At 40.3% G+C, this 20,338-nt stretch overlaps 1 protein-coding gene across 1 annotated transcript in view; it reads right to left on the reverse strand.

Moving 5' to 3' along the window:
* Positions 1 to 776: 776 nt before the first annotated feature.
* Positions 777 to 20,338, reverse strand: part of sh3bp5b (SH3-domain binding protein 5b (BTK-associated)) — a 34,908-nt gene continuing 15,346 nt past the window's right edge. Inside the window, exons 4-9 of the mRNA XM_038710492.1 lie at positions 11,700 to 11,864; positions 11,224 to 11,354; positions 8,235 to 8,277; positions 6,619 to 6,838; positions 4,895 to 5,245; positions 777 to 3,402 (exon numbers count right to left, since the gene is read on the reverse strand). Of these exons, the coding sequence (XP_038566420.1) occupies positions 3,161 to 3,402; positions 4,895 to 5,245; positions 6,619 to 6,838; positions 8,235 to 8,277; positions 11,224 to 11,354; positions 11,700 to 11,864 (1,152 nt within the window). The 3' untranslated portion in view covers positions 777 to 3,160. The remainder of the gene's footprint in view (positions 3,403 to 4,894; positions 5,246 to 6,618; positions 6,839 to 8,234; positions 8,278 to 11,223; positions 11,355 to 11,699; positions 11,865 to 20,338) is intronic.

Below are 20,338 nucleotides of genomic sequence, written 5' to 3' on the forward strand. Positions count from 1 at the left end.
GGAAGCTGGTCAGCGGTTTATATCCTAAATTCCACATCACAAAGTGACACAAATATACTGAAATACACAGATATTACATTTTGTTCACATAGTACATAGACTTAAGAAAGAAAGCAGGAAGCAAAAGGCTGCCGTTTGTTTACCACCTTTCTTTCCTAAAAAATGTTACTAGAATGCTCTGAGATGTAAAATCTTCTTCCATTTTTTCCCAGTCAACAACTTCTGCACCTTATAGCTTAATGAATGGATTCAATTACACATATCCCTTTTAAATGAATAATTTGTAAAAAATTGTGCTCTCAAATGACTTCATTTGGCCCTTCCCTGCTCTCTTCTAGACAGCAGCAAAACTTTGTCACCAATCCAGAACCTTGCAGCTGAGTTTTAACACAACATTGTGTTTACAGTAGCAGCCAAAACCAAGAAGTCTTTAGCAATTGTCAAAAGAAAAAGAACAAATTGAATGAATGAGGATAACTCCTTCTGTTTGAGTAACATTTGGTAAAAACAGTGAGTAGCCAAGTTTTTATTTTCTTTTTGATGAAACTATATATTTGTTACCTGTTTTAAAAGATTTACATATTCCGTAGGAACCAACAGGCTTAGAGCGGAGAGCCCCGGTCAGGAAGTCAGCAAGAGAGACAGACTAACACATGTTGGTTTGGTTTGGGCCTTTTGATGGTATTTATTGACATAAAAGTAGTGTGTGTGTGTGTGTGTGTGTGTGTGTGTGTGTGTGTGTGTGTGTGTGTGTGTGTGTATATATATATTTTTTATTTTTTTTTGGGGCACTTTGAGGGAATTTTTTCTAATTTAAGCGCATAATTTACAAATATAAGGGAACATCCTAATATGTCCCGCTTTATTCCTTTTGCTCCTTAAAGAAACCTAAGATTATTTATCACTTAAACAAATTAAATACCTCCTAGCCAGTTGTTTAAGGGTTTCACCGAGTAATACTAAAAGTCTGAAGCAACCAGCAACTTCTCTCATAATGTGGCATGTAAAAATCTTCAACGACCATCTGATTTTCTATTCACATTCAGAAAACTGCATTCTTTGTTATTTCATGTCCAAAAACTCCTGGATTTACTTTGTTACCATCACAGGATGTAGCGTAAAGTCCGAGAGCTGAGCTGATGAAACATGGGGCAACTTTTTGAGCAATCTTGCTAGTGGCAAGTCTTACTATGTTTTGAACAGATTAACAGGTTTAACATGTTATTGCGGTAGTAATTTTTGCTCATTACCATTGACGCCAACATTGCCCAGCACCATTGCTCTAAAAGTTGCTCTGGGTATCATCAGCTTTGAGTTTCCGTATTGCTTTGTCTTTCAAGATTGCCAATTGCTTTTAGGTGCAAGGACTTTGTAGGAAAATGTAGGAGCCCCGGGGGACGCACCATGAGGAGGAGTGGTTGAACATACGGTCTCAGTGTCCGAAGACATTTCTTTGATCTGTAACGGTCATCCAGTTTTACACTTCAGTTCTAAGGTTGTTCAGTTAGATGGAGATTGTGCCTGGGCTTACAATGGAGCTACAATTTTCACCCTTGGCCATGTTTTTGCCAAAAAGATTGTTTTAAATTGTCACCAGTTAATTATACAGCTTGGCAAATACGCTTTAAACATTAAATGCTATTTCAGCAGTTTTATATTGTATAATTGTAATGGTAAAGAGTGTAACAGCAGTCCGTTGGGGAAAGAAAGAATTTTGCTGTTACATTAATAATACAATCACCAGTACATGAGAATTAAATTTACAGTTTACAACCATGAAAAAAATAATTAGAATTTATTCCAATGTGAGAAACATAAATAACATTTTTAAACTGAAGCAACCAGCTTGTCTTTGTTTTTGCTAAAAATGCACCTTTACGACCCAAAGAACAACTTATCTGCAGCTGGATACCCTGGTTTTGCTGACCTCGCGGTGATGTAGACGTGTACTGTAGGGTATGTCAGTACACTATGACATCACTGCTGGGTGTGGTTGCAGGTGCAACAAACTCGAGGCTGTAAAACGAGCCAATGTAGCCTTTGCTGAACAGCGGCCATGATGTCATCACATTCAATTCCCTGGTGCGTTTACTCCACTGAAATGTGTATTTGTGACAGAATAAAACATAACTGGAAAGTCAGTGAACGCCACCTTAAGCAACTCGTCATAACAGACAAAGTACAGCTGTAGCAGCAAAATATCTGTATTGAATTCAACCAGTGTTTTATTAAGAATTTCACTTTTTATTTTAAGAGAGACGTTAATGTCTTCTTTCTAACGTTACATTGTCTCGCTTTAAACCACAGAGGGCAGTGAAACACTTGAGCTTAGTATGAAGTTATCACACGCAGCTATGTATACTTTTATCTGCAATGCGATGGCTATAGCATTGAAAGGACACTTTTTGTCTTTAAATATCAGTAACTTTGCTGGATGTGCACCAGAAAGATGTTAATTTAAAACAATCATCTCGGTTGCAAAAACTATGCTAAAAGAGTTCAAGCTTAGTTTAATTAACTTCTGTGGAATATAAATGGATTTTCAACATTTGGAACGTCCATGTGCCTAAACCTAAACTCTTTACTCACCGAACTTACAGAAAATACAACAGTCATTTATCGAATACAGGAGCGTATGTCAGAAGGTAAAGAGACTAGTTATTTAGTACATCTCCACACGTGACTTTAATTTCCTTAACTGTTGAAGTAAGCAGAACATCACCTGTGCATGGTTTACAGCATAATAAATGTTATTTTGATGAACAAGTATTAAATAGATAAAATGATCCCCAAGTCATTTTAAGATGATCCCCAAGTCAAAGGTTGAATGCAGGCAGCTGGCGTTCTTCTGCTTTTGTGACAGAAGCATTTTCAGCTTTTAGTGGAAAACGACACATTTCAACCTTCCTTTTATCACCCTACACCAACACATAGCAGTGCTCTCTATATCTCAGGCATGAGTCCAAAAGGTGCAATGTCCTTCATAAAGGAAATGGAGTAACCACACTTTGTATACACCAACTATGACATTCAAAGTCTCTCTTTGACCACAGTTTGGAAATGAGTGCAGTTGTGGCAGGTAACTGCAGTATCAGAGAGGCTGGGTGAGGATGGGTCAAGGCAGAGCCAAAGTCTCTCCAACAAATTCTCTTTTTGGTCCTCAAACTCCTTTGACCAAGACCACAGTCTGCCCGGCCTCCGCCTTCTGGGAGCAGCCTGTGTTTTTGGCGGTTTCAGGACGCGGGCGGCGCAGGTTCAGAAAGCTGAAGCGTGCTTCCAGGCTGAAGCTCTTCTTGGTGCTGGAAGTGGAGCTGCTGTTGTTGTTGGTGGTGGTCGTGGTGGTGGTGTTGGTGGCGGCTGGAGCGTTGTCAAGATCCCCCTCTGCACCTTCTGCACGGTCACCTGCAGCCCAGGAGAAGGTCAGTGAATGGTTAATGTGTTTTTTTTTTCATGAGCATGATTGGCATTAATTATTCAAGACATAGTTTTTAAGCTTTAATGGGCTCAGATACATACAAATATTCCTTTGTTTTAGAGAAGTCAGAAATGCCTCAAACTACGTCTTTCAAAACTTTGATGGTAGGACATAAACAAAATAACTGGGCTAAATGCTGCTTTTTTAGATATCTCTGGTACATAACCATTGTTTCAACAGCATTTACATAATGTGACTATATTTTAAACCTTCTTCACATTGAAATTGAGTCAGTAGCAATACATTTTGTTGAAAAAAACATCTTGTCAACTGTAAAATGTCCCAGTGAGTATAAATCTTGGTCACAAGTCAAATTAAAAGGATGGTTATCAAGAAAATGTATTACACGTTTATTTTATAAAGTATATATATATAGACTTGATTTTAAACCTTCGAAGACCAACGTCCGTAACAGCCTCAAAATGCCTGTTAGCTCTTTGGTTCCAGTTTGAATGTAGATGTGTTTTTTTTTTAAACCAACAGATCACCGATCAGTGCCCACTGAAGTGTGGGGAACTGTGTTTCGTCTCTGCAGGTGAGGCACCCGGCTCGCTGTCACTTTGACTAATAGGCTCCTGTGGCGGAGCAGGTGTGAGTCGAGCAGGTAAGCAGGAGATCGTACGTCTTACCCAGAATAGATTCTCAAACATCATCCATCTCACTTCCCCATGTCTTTCTTTTGTTTGTCTCTCTCTCCTGTGTAACAGCACGTGCTGCACACAAATGGACCTGATGGTGAGAAGCTCTCACATGCACTCAACACCCCACCATCTCTTTCCTTTTTCTACATATATTTTTCTGCATGTACAATACATTAGGGCAATTATTTAAATTGTTGAGCAGATTATTTTCTCAATCTCAATCAATGAATCGTTTAATCTATAAAATATTTAATCAAATAGTGAAATAGATCCTTTATAATTTTGCAAAGCCCAAAGTGATGTCTTAAAATGTGTTTTGTTGGACCGACAGTCCAAGTATATGTAGAAACAGACCATCAGCAGGAATTATGTGCCATCAGTTTTCACTAGGTTTACCTAATAAACTGGTAACTGAGAGCATATGTTGTACGGAAATGTTTTGACCTTCAGTGTAACGTACTTATGAATGATTTTGTACAGTATTTTATCCCTTTTTAGTGATGTTTATCTAGTTTCAAACAGTTAAACCTGTAGCAATCTGTTCTAAAATACGAGAACACTATTTCACTTTGATGCGGTTATTTATATTTATGTAAACAGAAGAAAAGGTTTGTTTTCATCCAACCGTATCTGCAACACTGTAAGATCAATTTTAATATTTTAAACTTTTTAGGCCGGGGAAAATTCACTGTAGTCCTGCTGCATTTAAACTTATTTCCTAAATCAAGATTTATAACACCAAAACAAACAGAACAGAAACAGAATCACCATCACACACCTCTCTCCAGGTCGCACTCTGGTGAGGAAGCTCCGCTGCATTCGCTGCGAGGCCCGAGCACCGGCGAGATGAGGCCGAAGTCTGACAGCGACACGGTGCTGGGAAGGTCCAGACTGCTGGGCCTGGACAGAGGAGCCGGGGAGGAGGAGGAGGAGGGAGTCGGTGACGGAGAGGCAGAGGAGGACGTGCAGGAGGAGGAGGAGGAGCTGGTGAAGGGGCAAGGCGACAGGAGCTCCTGAGGGCTGCTGGGAGACGAACCAAGGCTGCAGGTGGAGTGAGTCTCTGAGTCTTCCTCTGACATGACGCTGCTGCCGCCGCCACAAGGCTCGTCGTCGAAACACACGGACGCCACTGCAGGAAGAGGAAGGAAGGATGGAAAAAGACAGAAAGAGAGAAAGAGAAGAAAGAGCAAGAAAGAAAACAAGGGGAGAGGAGGGCAAAATGTGAAAGACCAAAGAGTGATGAGAAAGGAAGGATGAGAGTGAAAGGAAGATGGTGAAGGTGAGGATACAGAATCGAAAAAGGAGGGAAAGATGTGGAGAAGAAAAAAAATGTGAGTATGTGCAAACGGAGATATAAATAGATCTGAGGACTTTAAACCGTCACATCACTCCCAGCGGCGGCGTTTCATTTCCCCCGACACAAATCAAAATACCCAAACGCTTCATCAGTGTCTGTGGTTATATTCAGCCATAGCAACACTTTATTCCTTTACAGAGGTTAACTTGTTATCACAGTGTCTGCTTTGCGATGCCTCCACTGCTCTGTGGTTACCACAGTAACGGCAGGTCTATTTTGGAGTCGAGGCCAACGTGATGCAGAGGACACATTTCAACAGTTTCTTTCTTTCTGCAGTTGTAGTGTGTCGATCTCTCACCCACCGTATATTAGGCAGCAAAAAAAGAGGACACTTTTTCTGCTTTTGACATTAGAGGGCTGTTTAAGGTTTAAGACTTATGTTGGTAGAGGTTTAGCTTAAGTTTAGAGTGAGGGCTGGGTAGGGCATGTGTTTGAGTGAAAGTCCGTCAGACAGTCTCGCCCCTCTGCATGTCTGAAGTAAATCAAATTTAAACTCAATTCTGTTTTTAATCTGTCGGCCGTCCTGCAGTTTTTTTTGTTTTCTCTGAAGTCGAACATGAACAAATTGGATCTTATCGGACTTTCCAAGAATCACAAACCAGGAATTCAGTGAAACAGACAAGAGCTCACTGTCTGTGTTTTCGCATCTACATAAACTGACGTAGGATTCACTCCTTAAGAGTCTATAGTTGGATTAGCAGCTATACAAGAAACCCTTTCAAAAATCTATTTCTACTTCAAGAATTAGTTTGCCCAATCAGTTTTTCCTCTCACTCTTAACACACTGTGTTTGTGCTATTCTAAAAGTTACTCTACTGGCCCCATTTAACACTGAAGGAGGGTAAATGACAACAGAACCGACCAAATCTCATCCCAGTTAACCCTGACATTTACAGAGGCAGCAGGTCCACAGCTGAGCAGCATAACATTTACTAATCGGCCTTTTATCTCATCAGGACAATCGTCTGAGTCGTGCTGAAGGTACAGGAGTATGATAAATGTGCACTATAAATAAACTTGACCGTTTGCCATGAATTAAGTTTATGTAACAAACCTTTTCCTCAGACTGATGCAGTAAAGTGAGAGACAAAAAAGAAGGAAGAAGAAGAACTGGTTCGCTTCCAGACATGTTGTACTGTACTCACTGGATATTTCGTCCGACTCCAACTTAAAGCTGGAGATGTCGTCCCCAGAAACACTATCACCCTCTGCGCCCACGCCGCGCCCCCGGGGGCCCATGGCAGAGCTCCGTCTGCGCTCATGGATCTCGTCTGAAATCATCTCCAGGTTCCTAAGGGCCGTCTTATAATCCCCTTTGGCTTGAGACAGCTTGGCCTGCCGCTCGTCCACGATTTTCTTCAGGTTCTGGAGGGGAGAGGAGGGTGATGATGAAGGTCATGACAACAGATAGAGAATAATGCTACCAGACTGCACAGATTCTCATTCTGTGATCTGGCTTCAACATGTAGTGAGTATGATTAGACTTTCTTAGATACCGATGAGTGAAACCTTTTAAATAAAGCCAACTGCTTCAAATCTCCTTTTTATAGATTCTCATTGAACTTTAGTGGAGAGATGAAACCTCATTCTTCCAAAAGGTTTTCCCTCATTTGGGGTTTTGATGACGGTGGTTCGGTTAATTAGATACAAAGATCTAACTCATAAAAACCATTTACATGCCATTTGCCACAAAAACTGGTATAGTAGAAGAAGAATGTGAAGTGAGAACATGAACACCTCACACAGTTTTCTGGAGATAGCTGTGAGTGATTTGATGAGGTGGACATGAAGCATAAGCAATGTAACCTTAGAGTGAAACATTTTAGGTTTTTTTTTCCCTGATGTTTTTCCAGGCGACACAGTCAAAATGTCAAAGGCGAATTTATAAACTTAAATCATTTTAAATTAAGATTAATTATTAATTTTGTCGTTCTTCAATACAATAATTAATCACTTTTCTGACATTTATTAGTGATGATCAAGAGGTCACTGCAATGATGGTTCACAGATACATGCGATGAATTAGTGGGACGGACACTAAACAGCAACAGCCGTAGAAAAACCACTGATCGTTTAGCCGTGATGGAAAAAGGTCATGCTTCCTAAAGTTTTGCAGCCTGCCATGGTGTCTTCCTTGGAATGACGCAGTGAAAAGAAGTCAGGTAATTGATTGAAAACGTGAACCAATGATTCAAATCACTAATCATTAGAGGGCGATCCTACTAAAAATGCTAATTTGTGGGAGCAAAATCTTTTGTGACGAAATTTTTGGAACATATTTAACATGTGGATCAATGGATTATGGTGCATTTTGATCTGTTTTGACACTGGTTGTTGCAAATCCAGTGTGACTACAGGTGCCATCCTCTGACAAAGACAAACTTTTCAGTCACCTTTTGAGTGTTTGTTTTCTGGAGGAGTTTCCTTCAAGTTGATATGAAAATGGGTCGTTATCATAAGACTTTGTGTTGCACAGCCTCCAGACTGATGTTAACCAGATGTTCTTTATTCCTAACACTGCTAACAGCCGCAATTTGTGCTCGAATCACAGAAAAGAAAAACAACTCAAATCAGATTACAGCCTGAAGCACACAAACTAACCTACAGCATGTACACACACACAAAGGGAACATACAACACTGCAGCCTGACGTGGTGAGTCAACAGATCCTGAGTGCTTGGAGTTTGTGGTTAAGGTATTTAATACTTGATCAGTGGGGTCGAGAGGGAAGTAAATTACAGCCCGAGCAGCCGTCACGTACCTCCAGCTGCAGATAGTACTTCGCCTTCATCTCAAAGTAGGGCCTGCAGAGGAGGAGGAGGAGAGGAAAAGATTAGATCAGAGGGAAAACTACAGAGTAACCCAGAAAGGAGCAGTATCCACATCATCATCACCATGGCAACCTGGAGAAGGAGAGGGAGGTAAAGGGGTTGTGATGTCGGATGAGCGCACGATGCAGAACGGATTAACACCCTGCTGAGGAGACGCACAGCAAGGCGGCAGATGATAATTCAGCGAGACAGAATCCAGAAAAAACAAAACAAATGCAGAACCAACCGCTGCTAATTACAAGAGCTGGACCCAAACCTATCCAGAACCCCAAATTAAGTAACATGTAGAGAATCGACAATATAACAAATACAGTTTTAGTTTTAGTTTTAAACATGCATTCTAATTAATCACGAGTCAAAATTTTGCTTAAACCAGTGCGGTGTGGAACTAGGGTCTCTTGTCGACAAGTGCTTATGACATGCAGGCTCTGCCATACAGAGTTGCTGCTGTCACAATGGTTGGGTCGCGGTAACGTCACCACATACACCAGATTTAACAACTCCGGTATACTGTGAACACTGGTGGTGATCGGCTTAATCAGCATTGTGTGAACACGTTTGGCAAAGGCGTTAATGTAAAGGATGTTCATTTACATGTACAAGTCCCGGACATCTTAAATGTAGGCGAGTAGACATATTACACCATAAAATAGTAATAGTATCTGAAAATTGTACTTAAGTAAATGTATTTCCTGAATGTCCTCTAGTAAGCGCATTTACTTCCTCTCTGTAAGTTGCAGTGAGTGTTTCATTTTGACCTTTCACCCAGTTTCTTACAGTAGAGACTGTCAGACTGTCATGATTAAATGTCAGGCAGTGATAAAGTTTGAGTTGTTTGGTTACCTTAGTGACAAAGTCTTTGTCACTTCTCAAACTGTGCTGCATCAAATCGCATTATTTTTTTTTTCAAATAACTTAATGATTTATTTTCCAACAAATTTTACCATTTTAATTTAATGTTTGGACTTAAGCAACTGAGTGAACATGTCACCATCACGGTTTAAGGGTTCCATACACATTCTCAAAGACTGTTCAGCTTCTTATCTGCTCACTTTTGTGCAAATATCTTTAGATACATGTATGTGCGTAACACTTTTTTTTTTTTTTTTCCTTCCTTCTCCATATTTGACATCTTGCACTGTTATTGTGCATGTGCTCCAATGCAGGTGTGCTGTATCAGGTTTCAGAAAGCCAAACTTGAAATAAGAACTTAAGTTCTCAATCTGATTACTGTGATACTTCCGACATAAAAACACTATTTTAAAAGTTACATTTGGTTGTTTTATATGACAAATTTGTCATTGGAAGTGGCGCGGCTCAGCTGGGAACAGGTGACAGTGCACCAATCAGGATTTAGCAACATCTGAATCGGCTTCACTGTCAGTCAAATTTGATTAAACACCCACAGTCCTGATTAAGCAGATTAGGAATTTTTTTGAAAGTCCAACTCCCTTAAAAATATGTTTTTTAACTTTGATTGCTGCTTATTTAGTCATAAATATCAGAATCAGCTTTATTGCCAAGTAGACAAGGAGTTTGCTCTGGTTTGTATGTGTGTAACATTACAGGGAAAAATAAAAAAAACCAGTTTCTGACTTTAGAGAGAATAAAAGTTCTGAAACCATAAATGAACATTGCTGGAAGAATACCAGGAAATTCATTAAGGGAAAATAAATGTAATTCTGTTTAGTAAGGACATAAATGTGTTTACTAAATCTGTTCTGGATTTATCTAGGAGGGAACACGCAGCACACAGAAACTAATACTTTTAGTTCCCTTTCACATACTTTTTCAGACTTCTCAGTAACTGTTCATGTATCACTGGCAACAAGTTATCTGTACATTGTCTGCTCACTTCTGCTTCTGGAACAGTAACAGTTGGAGGCTGACACGGCCTTCCACGGGCTCTGAGCAATAAGGTATAGACATGGGGGTTGGGGAGGGTCTTATGTAACAGTGTATCTCAGTGTTTAAACTGAAGTTTTACTGAAGGTTAAATTCACAAACTTACCCCAGAACTCTAAACATACTCTTACTCAACAGGGAAATGTACTTTGAAGGTCCTGACAGCCCGTTAATGAAGAAGGCAAGAGAAAGGCTGCTTGAGATGCGTGTCATGTTCTTCATTAACCAACACTGAGCTCTGACTGCTTCCACCTGTGTGCAGGCAGCTTACAGATAAGAAAAGTGTTCAAGGCTCATATTTAACAAAACATAACAATGCAACTGGCCACAAAATCGCTATTGATATGTTTTATCTCAGATTTGTTTGGAATATAAAATTAGGAACAAGGCAGTTAGCATAAGCGGCAATAGCCTTAACAACTAAAAGCAGAACTACCAACAAAAACTCAAATGATGATGATGAATGGCAGATGATACAGTGCAAAAATACCACAGAGAATTTAAATTTGCTTGGAAAATGTGCACATAGTTACAGAAATACTGAAAGGCAAAAAAAAAAACGTTGCAGAGGGAAATTCTGTCTCCTGGAATTTTTATTTATCATATTTTAATTTCAAAAATGTCACCTGGAAACTTATTCTGACGTTTCAACCACATCATTTTCTTAAAGCTTTGATAAGATTTCGCCTCGTGACAGCACCAGGTTTGTCCGACTTCCCCTCTAACACCTGGCTGTTGGAAATAAACCAGACCAGTTAGATGTGGTTTTGACTGGGGACCAGTTTCACTGCTTTAGAGAGAAACCACTTTCAGCTGAATGGAGAATAGAAAGTTGCAGTTTAAAGCAGCATGTCAGCTTGGGAAATGTGGAAAGGTTTTTGGTGAAATCACAACTTTAGTGTCATTAAACGATGACTTTATAACCCCAAAATATCCCTCTCTGCCACAACATTAACAACAAGCAGTTCAACTTGATGTGGTTTTAGCGGTGTGACAGCAGGCTGAGCCTCTTACTTGGACTTGTTGATGGTGCGTTTCAGTTTTTTCTCCAGCTGCTTCATGCGGCTGTTTGCTGCTGTATATTTGGCCGCCGTCTCCTTGTGCACCAGTTCGCTTTTCGTTTTTGTGTGCTCCGCCTCCATCACCTGTAACAGCCAATCACAACTCACAGTCAGCCACGCCCTGAGGTTAAGTATCTTTTGTCAACCTCAGCCCTTTAAGCGTTCCTTCAACCGTCAATTGCATTTTGCTAAAGATTTTAATTAGTAAGCAGGAAGCCCAAGCAGCTCCTGTCAATGCAAGGTCACAAGTTTGAATCCCACACCAGCCGTGTGTTCAATCAAACAATGTCAGCTAAACAGGATTTTAAACAAAGTTACTTCTGTCAACCATCAACTAAAATATGTAAATATAAGAATAAAAAATATACAACTATATATACAATAAAAATAATGCTCTTCTGTCAGCGCTCCTCTCTCCCCCCTCCTCACCCGCTGGGTGGCGTGGTTCAGCATCTCCTGCCAGGCGGAGTCGAACTGCCGGTTGTCCTCCTCCAGGAGCCTCTGCTCAGCCAGGGAGATGGTCTCCTTCGCAGCCCGGAGGACCTCTGTGGCTCTCTGGAAGTCCTGGGTGGCCTTCTGGGCCTCCAGCTGGGCCTGGAAGACAGCGAGATCATCCATTATCAGAACTGTTGTTGATTAATTTGTCGTCCACTGATTAATTGACTAATCATTCAATCTTATCATCCTGGATCCCTTTGATGTAACGCATCACAGACCAGCTGTGCTGGCAGACACGAGTGTTTCTCTGCAGTATAAATGTGTGCTTGTTGCTGCCTGAAGAAAACTTCACACAATCAAAACACATTGGCTCCTTTATGTCTGTGGCTCCTAACAGCCCCAGTATATTTATTATCTACAGCCATTAGATTTTATTCATTGTGGTCATCGAGAGGCAGATTTACTCAATCACTTACTACATGTTACATCTGGTACCTATAAAGCAGTGGTTCAGCTTAAACATCATTTAGTAGTGAAACCTGCTTAATCTTCACACCTCAGCTGCTCCCACAAGCCTCTTCTCATATTCAGACCAAACTCTACTACTCTCTACTCTCTCTCTGTTTCCTGTCTTTTTTCTGTACAGTTTTTCTTGTCCTAACCACTGTCCTAATTTTCTTGTTCAGAACAAGCCTAAATGGCCTTCATCACTTGAAGTTTTGTTTTTTTAAGCGATTTTCTGTATTTTTTCCATTTTCCCCAAAATATTTCAGGTCTTCAAATTAGAGCCGTTTACATTATCAATAAATCTGTTATCTTTTCAGTCTTTTAGTCAGTTTAAATACAACATTCCCATTGCAGGCATATTCAGATTTCTTGTTTTGTCCGACGACAGAACAAGCAAATGTTTGCTATTTGTGCTTGAAAACTTAAACCTTCTTGACAATTTTCTGTCGATCAATAATCTATTAATCCAATCAAATCAACTAATCCACAAGTTCTTGAGATTGTCCAGAAAACATGACACACACAAACGCACACACTGATGCATGGACCAGGCCAAACGTGACCTAGATTTTTAGGAGTAAAACATAGAAACTTTACTGCGCGAAACCCCAACAGCAATGCTCTGTGTTGCTAAACAGAGTTCACTGACGTCATTTGTGTGAGTGGTATGAAGCCATACAGCTGAGCCGCTCCACCCTGCAACTATTAACACAAGATAAGACTGTTATATGTGAAGGCATGTGCGTTTGCTTGTGCATAAATGGACATTTATAGTCTTGGAAACGTTTTTAAGTGTTGTTGGTTCACAGCAGCTGTGACCTAAACTTTTTCTAGATTCATTAATTAATCATTTAGTCTATAAAATGTGTGAAAATAGAGAAAAATATACATTAACATTTTCCAGAGCCAGAACATTTGGGGCATTTTTGCTTACATACTTGCTGTTTACCTTTCTGTCGATCATCTAACTGATTGATCAAATAATCATTTCAGCTGTGAGTAAAATACCCAGATAGGATTGTTTCTTTTCTACTCAACCAATGAAATAAATACCCGACAATACATCCAATATTGCAATAAAGCAGTATTTTTGTCTGCTGTAAATAAAACTGACGGTTGAAGTGACTGAAAAGATGACAGAGAGTAAAAACAATTTTCTGTGTCAGTGAGCTATATTTATTTAGTTGTGTGTTGTATGTTGGTGTGTGAGGTGGAAGGAAACCCATCTGTCTGTGGGTGCTGTCAGCTAACATGAACACATCAGCTGCACTGCTCAGTGCGAAACGCTGCAGGCCACTGAAACCTACACAGGGACTGGAAAGTTTCTGCAACGCTCCCATTTCACTTCAGCTGTTTCAGCTTCACAGCAGCAAAGTAAAAGGATGCGCTGTCTGTGTTAATGTGTGAAAGAGATACAGAAAGAGGGCAAAGACACAAGCTGTGTGTCATGTCAGGGACAAAGACGTCAACATGATGGAGTTTTGGCCACTTTTAAAAGAGACAGTTGTATCCTTTGTCTCCTCCTCACTTCTTTATTGGTGTTATTGCTATTATTCTGCTATTATGTGGCCTACATTTAATAAGATATTAAAGTAGCAATATACATACATTACTAAATTTGCTTCTGCAATCCTAGCATTCAGTAGTGGCATTGCATTTAGTGATTATGGTCAAGAGAGACCATAGTGCTCAATAGTAAGTCTGAAAATGTTTTGAAGTTTAACCGATGACCCATATTGACATTGATGATAGTGGTATTGCTTTACACTTGGGCTGAACGATTTGGGGAACAGATCTATTTACAATTTTCTGCCAGATATTGCAATTACAATTTGATTTCTACTCAACCATAGTAGAAGCAAAAAAATGTGCCAGTCCTGTAATGAATAGTGCAATGTACTCCCATCCCGCGGGAATCCCTGAAAAAAAAAAATGTCACCTATGATGTAAGCAAATATAATGTACAGTATGAAATCAGTGAATCATAACATATTTTGACACTCATCTCTCCCTCTCCTTCTCCCGCTGAGAGCTTGACAAGCATTTCACAAGTTTTCTGAAGTTTGAAGCGAACACCTCGACTCAGAGGAAGAGCTCAAGCAAGAGGAGAGGAGAGAACAACAACATGAATATGAAGCAGCTGGAGACAGTTTGCTAAATATTAAATCAGGAGTTGATTCTACTGACCCAGTTTATGCCAACTGAGTTACTGTACAAACTTTGCTGTCTGTTCTGTGTGGTTCCCAAAGAGCTTCACAATTAAGCTTAATTGGATTTTCACCTTCATTAATCTTATGACAGTTTGGGGGAAAATAATGAATTAGGGACTTCGTACTGTATAAAGAGTATCAGTGCTTGAATGAATAAGGCTAAAAAGTTAGGTGTGTATGAAATGCAGGTCAGTGAATATGTTATCAGTATCATTTTTACCAGGCTAAGACTGATAAATTAGTTTGGCCTTCATCACTTGAAGATAACAACTTCTTTGTCAGCGGAAACCTCTTAACCTTTATGGATTCCAATGTCACACTTATTACATAAGTGGGTCTTTATTATTGGTTTACTTACATTACACTGATGCAGTCGATGCAACATGAAATTTAAACACACTGAATATTTGTAAAAAAAAAAAAAAAAAAAAAAGTGTCAGTTTCAATCCATAGATCCAGAGTCTGTCTTCCATCAGCTCTCGCGGTCCAACTCTCGTCTGCAGATGCTCTGACATCACCGCGTGCTCGCTGTAATTTAATTATAGATGATCATCAACATGCCAGCACAGCAAGAAGCAAACAACCTCAGCCTTGTTGCCGTCATGTGTTCTGCTTTGTATTCCACGCCGCCTGAATGCACATGATGACTGAATGCTACAGACAGCCTACAGTAGTGTCTCCTGTCGTCATACACGAAGAACATGTGTCCATCGACATGTGCCCTTGTCCTTTCCTTGAGCTCTAAGCCAAAAAAAACTGTAATGATGATTTTGTTTAAACTGATCAGGCATGCTAAAACCAGGATATTACATTAGCATCTCACTCAATTTAACAAGAGACTGGCACAGTGAAGGTGTGCTCAGACCTGGCCAAGAGAGCAGCATAAACATTGTCAAAACAATCCCAGGTAATATGCAATACAAGGACAAAAATCCAGTTATAATTCATAAACAGCTTAAAGGTCTGTATTTGTGAAGTGCCTTTCTAGTCTTTCCGACCAGAGGCTAAGGTGCCGACTGCTCACCAGAAGCAGAAACTCAATAATACACATTCACACACTGATGGAACAGCCATCGGGAGCAATTCAGGGTGCAGCGTCTTGCGCAAAGACACTGGGGGAGCTGGGGACCAAAACCACAGACCATCCGGTAAGCGGACGACCCCTCTCCCCGTTCCACCACAGACCATTTGCAGTGAAAATTTAGCAGCAATTACAATGACCAAGAGTACCATTTTCTCGATCGCATGATTAATGCAGCAAGGTTTGCTTCAATAACATAATGAGCACTGTTTATTGACCCACAACAGCATACGGTTTGTTATCTGCCAGTGAAAAGATGTATATATATATTTCAGGAAACTCTGATACCATTAAAATTAGCTCCTACATCATTTTGCTCTGTCTGGTTTCTGTGGTTGCCATGGTCACAACGCAAGTCATGGCGTGGAAACGTCGTCCAACCAAACAGCCCTGAGTGTTAAGAGTGACAGCCTCCTCATGTTTACAGTGGGAATGAAGGGGCTGTGGTGGAAACTTTACAGCCTTTAGACTGATTAAAGTTGAGATCTGAGAAAAGCAAAGACTAATAAAGTCGTCTCTCCGTTTGTCACCCCTCTAATGATTGCAGCCTCAAAGGGCCACTTGTGCTGTTATTTTCCTCCTCCTCCTCCTCATCCATTGTCACATTGCCCACGAGGAACCCTTCGTACACGTGCTCACTCCCTCCCTCTCCATCCTTCCCCCGCCTCCTTCATTCTGTCAGTGAAGACATTAAATACTCTGCTCACGAAGGGAAACGACATTAGATGGTCTTTTTTAAATGTTGAGGGCTTGTCAAAGAAAAATCAAGGTTAAAGTAATAAATAATAATAAATAAATGTCAAATCACATTGGTGACCTACGCACCAGCACGTACCTTGAGATCCCCGGGCACAGGTCTGTTGTCTGTGTGAGTCAGTGAACTCTTTTAAGCCCTTTCTTAAAACATACTTTTATAGGAGAGCCTGAACTTATTTTAGTTGATTATATAGATATATAGATCTATCTAACTATCTATCTATCTATCCACACACACACACACTTTACTTTTAACGTGTAATTTAGTTTCTTAAGTGTTTTCTTGCTTTATTTTAGTTTTTATTTTAGTTTTATTGTCTTCGCGCTTGTTAAAGCACTTTGTAACTTGTTTTTTTAAAAGTGCTTTATAAATGAAGATTATTTTTATTAGTATTATTATTATTATGATTATTATTATTATTATTATGGCCCACTGATGAAAGCCCTCGCATTTGCAGTATTACGAACCGTCTATTGGTGGCGACAAAAATCCTGTATTAAGTTACTTCTAACGCAAACCGACCGTATCCTACTGCTACGGCTTCACACTAAAAACATTTAACTGGCAAAGCACTTGTTTTATTATGAAGTAGTCACAGGAAATTCAATGCGTTTGTCAGTGACATTAGCACTTGCATTCATGCCTTTTTTGGCAGCGGATCAGTTTGAAATATTGCGGGGAGTAGTGGAAGAATCAGAAGCAGCCACAGCGAGCTGTCAGAGGAAGAGCTGCAGGCAACAGGCTGGTTACCTCAGCAAGGTAACCAGCTCCTTTCACTGCGCCCTGCTGACTCAGATCGGATCACAGTTGCTCACAGAATGATGAAAAAGACAAATTACTGCCTGACTTTTTTTATTATTAAGACAATAGTTTGGTTTGCTGCCCCCCAGAAGAGGAGAGCAGAGCAAGTTCTCACGTGTAACTGCTTCTTCAGTTTGAGCTGAATTTAGTCAACAAAGCTGTCAGAACCACAGCAGGTCAGTTCTGCTTTTAACAGAGTGAGTGTGTGCTGCATCACACTTAGAACAAGTGTGACGAGAATAAACACTTTTTACCCTCTCAATTCTCCATTTTTTTTCTCTATAGTCTCTTTTTTATTTCTTTCTCTCCCTCCCTAAATCATTTCTTCAATTTGTGATTGACTGATTTTCTGCCCATTTCTCCCGTCTTACTTCATGCTGTCTTTCTAATGCATTCTTTTCTCTCACCCCGTCTCTTCAACCCCTCCGTTTCTATCTTTATCTACCCGTCTTCTTCCATCCATCTCCATCTCTCCCCCCATCACATTCCCTCTCCCTTCTTCATCCATCCCTTTTCTCTCGCTCCTCATCTGTCACTTTCTATATCCCACTAAATCTCTCTTGCTTGCCACATATCTGCCTCTCTGTCTGCCTCTTTCACATCCCATTCCCTCCATTTCTTGCTTATTCTTTCCCTCGGTTTCCTTCTACACGTCTCTCCAAATCTGTTCTCAGCATCATCTTCACTCCCTCTTTCTCCCTCTCATTTGCGCTGCGACTTCATATTTTAGTAACTCTGCATGCGGCCCATGAAATTTTCAGAGAGACGACTCTCCAGAGGGAAGCCAATGTGTAAGTAATGCAGAACTTCAGAAGCCCTCTCTGTCGGTCTCTGGGAGAAAATGCAATTTGGCTGTACAGGCGCTTCAAATATTCAAGAGACCCTAAAACAGTGAAAACATGCTTTGTTAACTTGTTTGTTAACTGAAAGAATGGAAATAGGATGATGCAAGCAGGGAGGAAAACAAAGATAGAATAAACAAACGGTTTACTACTGATAGCCACTCTGCTTATGGATTCTTAACAAAAACAACTCTTATCATAATATTGAAGTAAGTAAAGAAACTAGAAAATATGTTGAAATCAACCATCTCCATTTTAGCCTCTCTCAGCGTCATTCCAAGAGGATACATGTTACAGGGGGAGGTGGGTAATGTGTAATCTGTACACCTCATTGAGATTATTTTTATGTATGGTCACATGAGGACAGAGTCAATGTAACAGATGGTGAAAACTTTAAGTCACCCAAACTTCCCTAAAAAAAATAAATAAATAAATCCTGTCCAAATTTTGGGTTTATCCTTCCAAACAGACTGAAAAGTAAAATGTATGACAGACAACTCAACACACTGGTGTGCATGAAAATGATTAAATTTCTAAGGCAAGTAAACTCAAAGTGCTTTATATGCATACAGCATCAAAGTATAATTGTTTCATGGCTCGTAAAAATGGAATATATAGTGTGTGCACACATAATAGCTTTCAAAACTTTTGATAGAGAGGGGAGAACATAAAGGGAGAAGAGATAAGGGAGGACAGACAGAGAGGACAGTTACTGTAGAAGTCTCACCATCAGTCAGAGCTGTCAAAGAAAGACGTGGTGAAACGGGCCTTTAGATTACTAAAGACTTTCCGTTGACCTTCACGTCGTCCCCGTGGTGATAAAAACAAGACTTTGAGGTCGGTTTTTCTCAGTTTCTCCCGTTAACAAATGAAATGCACTGCCATGTACACATTTCTCCTTTGTTCATCCAGGGAGGGATGGCTTGAATTGCGTTCTTTACATCCATGATAAGCAGCAACTGGAGTGCTCAGAGATATCAAGACTGACTGACTGACCTCCACTTGTCCAGGAATTCAGACAAATCCAAAATCTGTATGTCTACTACAATTAACACAAGGAGAGAAGGAGTGGGGTTTAGAGGAGACAGTATCTGTTTTCAAAGTGATTTGGCCATTTTTCCAGGAAATTCAATTATTTTTTTATCTCATCTCCTCAATCAAGTCGGGCAATTCATTTCCTCCAAAGAGGAAGCGCCATCTGGGACAATTACGTCTATTACAGACGTGAGTGATGTAAACACAGGGTCCGTCTCAGGTTGCCCGACTAACCTTCGGCCTTCAGCAAACCCACATTTGATGTTGCCGTTTGTGCGGTGAACACCAAGAACCAACCAGGACAACAGCAGAGGTAGTCATGACCATGACCACAGAGAGGAAAGGACATTTAAATCCAAGCCAAGAAAATAAAAAGAATCTTTCTCTTTCTATGCATGCAAGGAACAAGCACACACACACACACACACACACACACACACACACCCATTGAATGTTCTTAGTCATAAGAACAAAAGGAAACCCGCCCAACCGCAAAACACTGTGCCAGAGCTTCTCCAATGACGTGTTTGCCAGAGCTATTATGCAACAACTGACTGGCCAGTGGCAACACAACACAACACACCACACAGCGTCACAGGTGGTCAAAGCAAAACCAGATGGCTTTGACCTTGCAGCTGCTCCCTCCCCTGAATCTACAAATCCATCCATCAGCACCATTCCCTGTGGCTAATGTCTGATGTGATGTGCACTGCCTGCCAAAATCACTCCAGGGAGGGGGGGGGGGGGGGGGAGAGAGAGAGAGAGAGAGAGAGAGACACATTCTGGACTTTTTTTTTTTATTATTTGAAAAGTAAAATTTTATAAAGATCCTGAACAACAGAATTATATTTCATAGTGTAAACAGTATATTAGTGTGGTTGTAAAAACTAAGAACTTAAAACGGAAAAGGTGTGTGGCAAAATGTATTTCTATATAAATTGTTGCGATCAGTGGATTCAACCTTTGAGGAAACTGAGCTTAAAATAAAGGAAACTATTGCAGTTCATTAGCTGAATCATCCGCTTTTATTCAACCTCCTCTGTTCAAGTATAAACTGCTCCACAAAAGAAGCAGGGTTTGCAGACAATTATGAGTTGATGGTACAAATTAGGGCTGCAGCTATACCCCCCCCCCCAGTAATGGGATCAGCTGTGCAAGTCCTCAGTTGTAAATGTATACACGTGCATTTTTTGTTCTCTGCCTGGTTGGGCTGTGATTTTGGGTTGTAACGTCACAGTCATGAGTAAACTTACGCAGCTGACTTGATGAGGGGCCAGGAGTTGAAGTGGAATAAAAAGTGAGCCTGATGCATATTTCATTACATTTAAAAAAATAAAAAAAACTTCTGCTGAATGTTTAACTTCAGGTACGACAGCCCCGCTCCGTCCCACCGGAGT

This window comes from Micropterus salmoides, unplaced genomic scaffold, assembly GCF_014851395.1.
Source record: "Micropterus salmoides isolate LMB-PRFRI ecotype aquatic unplaced genomic scaffold, ASM1485139v1 Ms_hic_scaffold_11, whole genome shotgun sequence".
In the NCBI taxonomy this organism is placed as follows: Eukaryota; Metazoa; Chordata; class Actinopteri; order Centrarchiformes; family Centrarchidae; genus Micropterus; species Micropterus salmoides.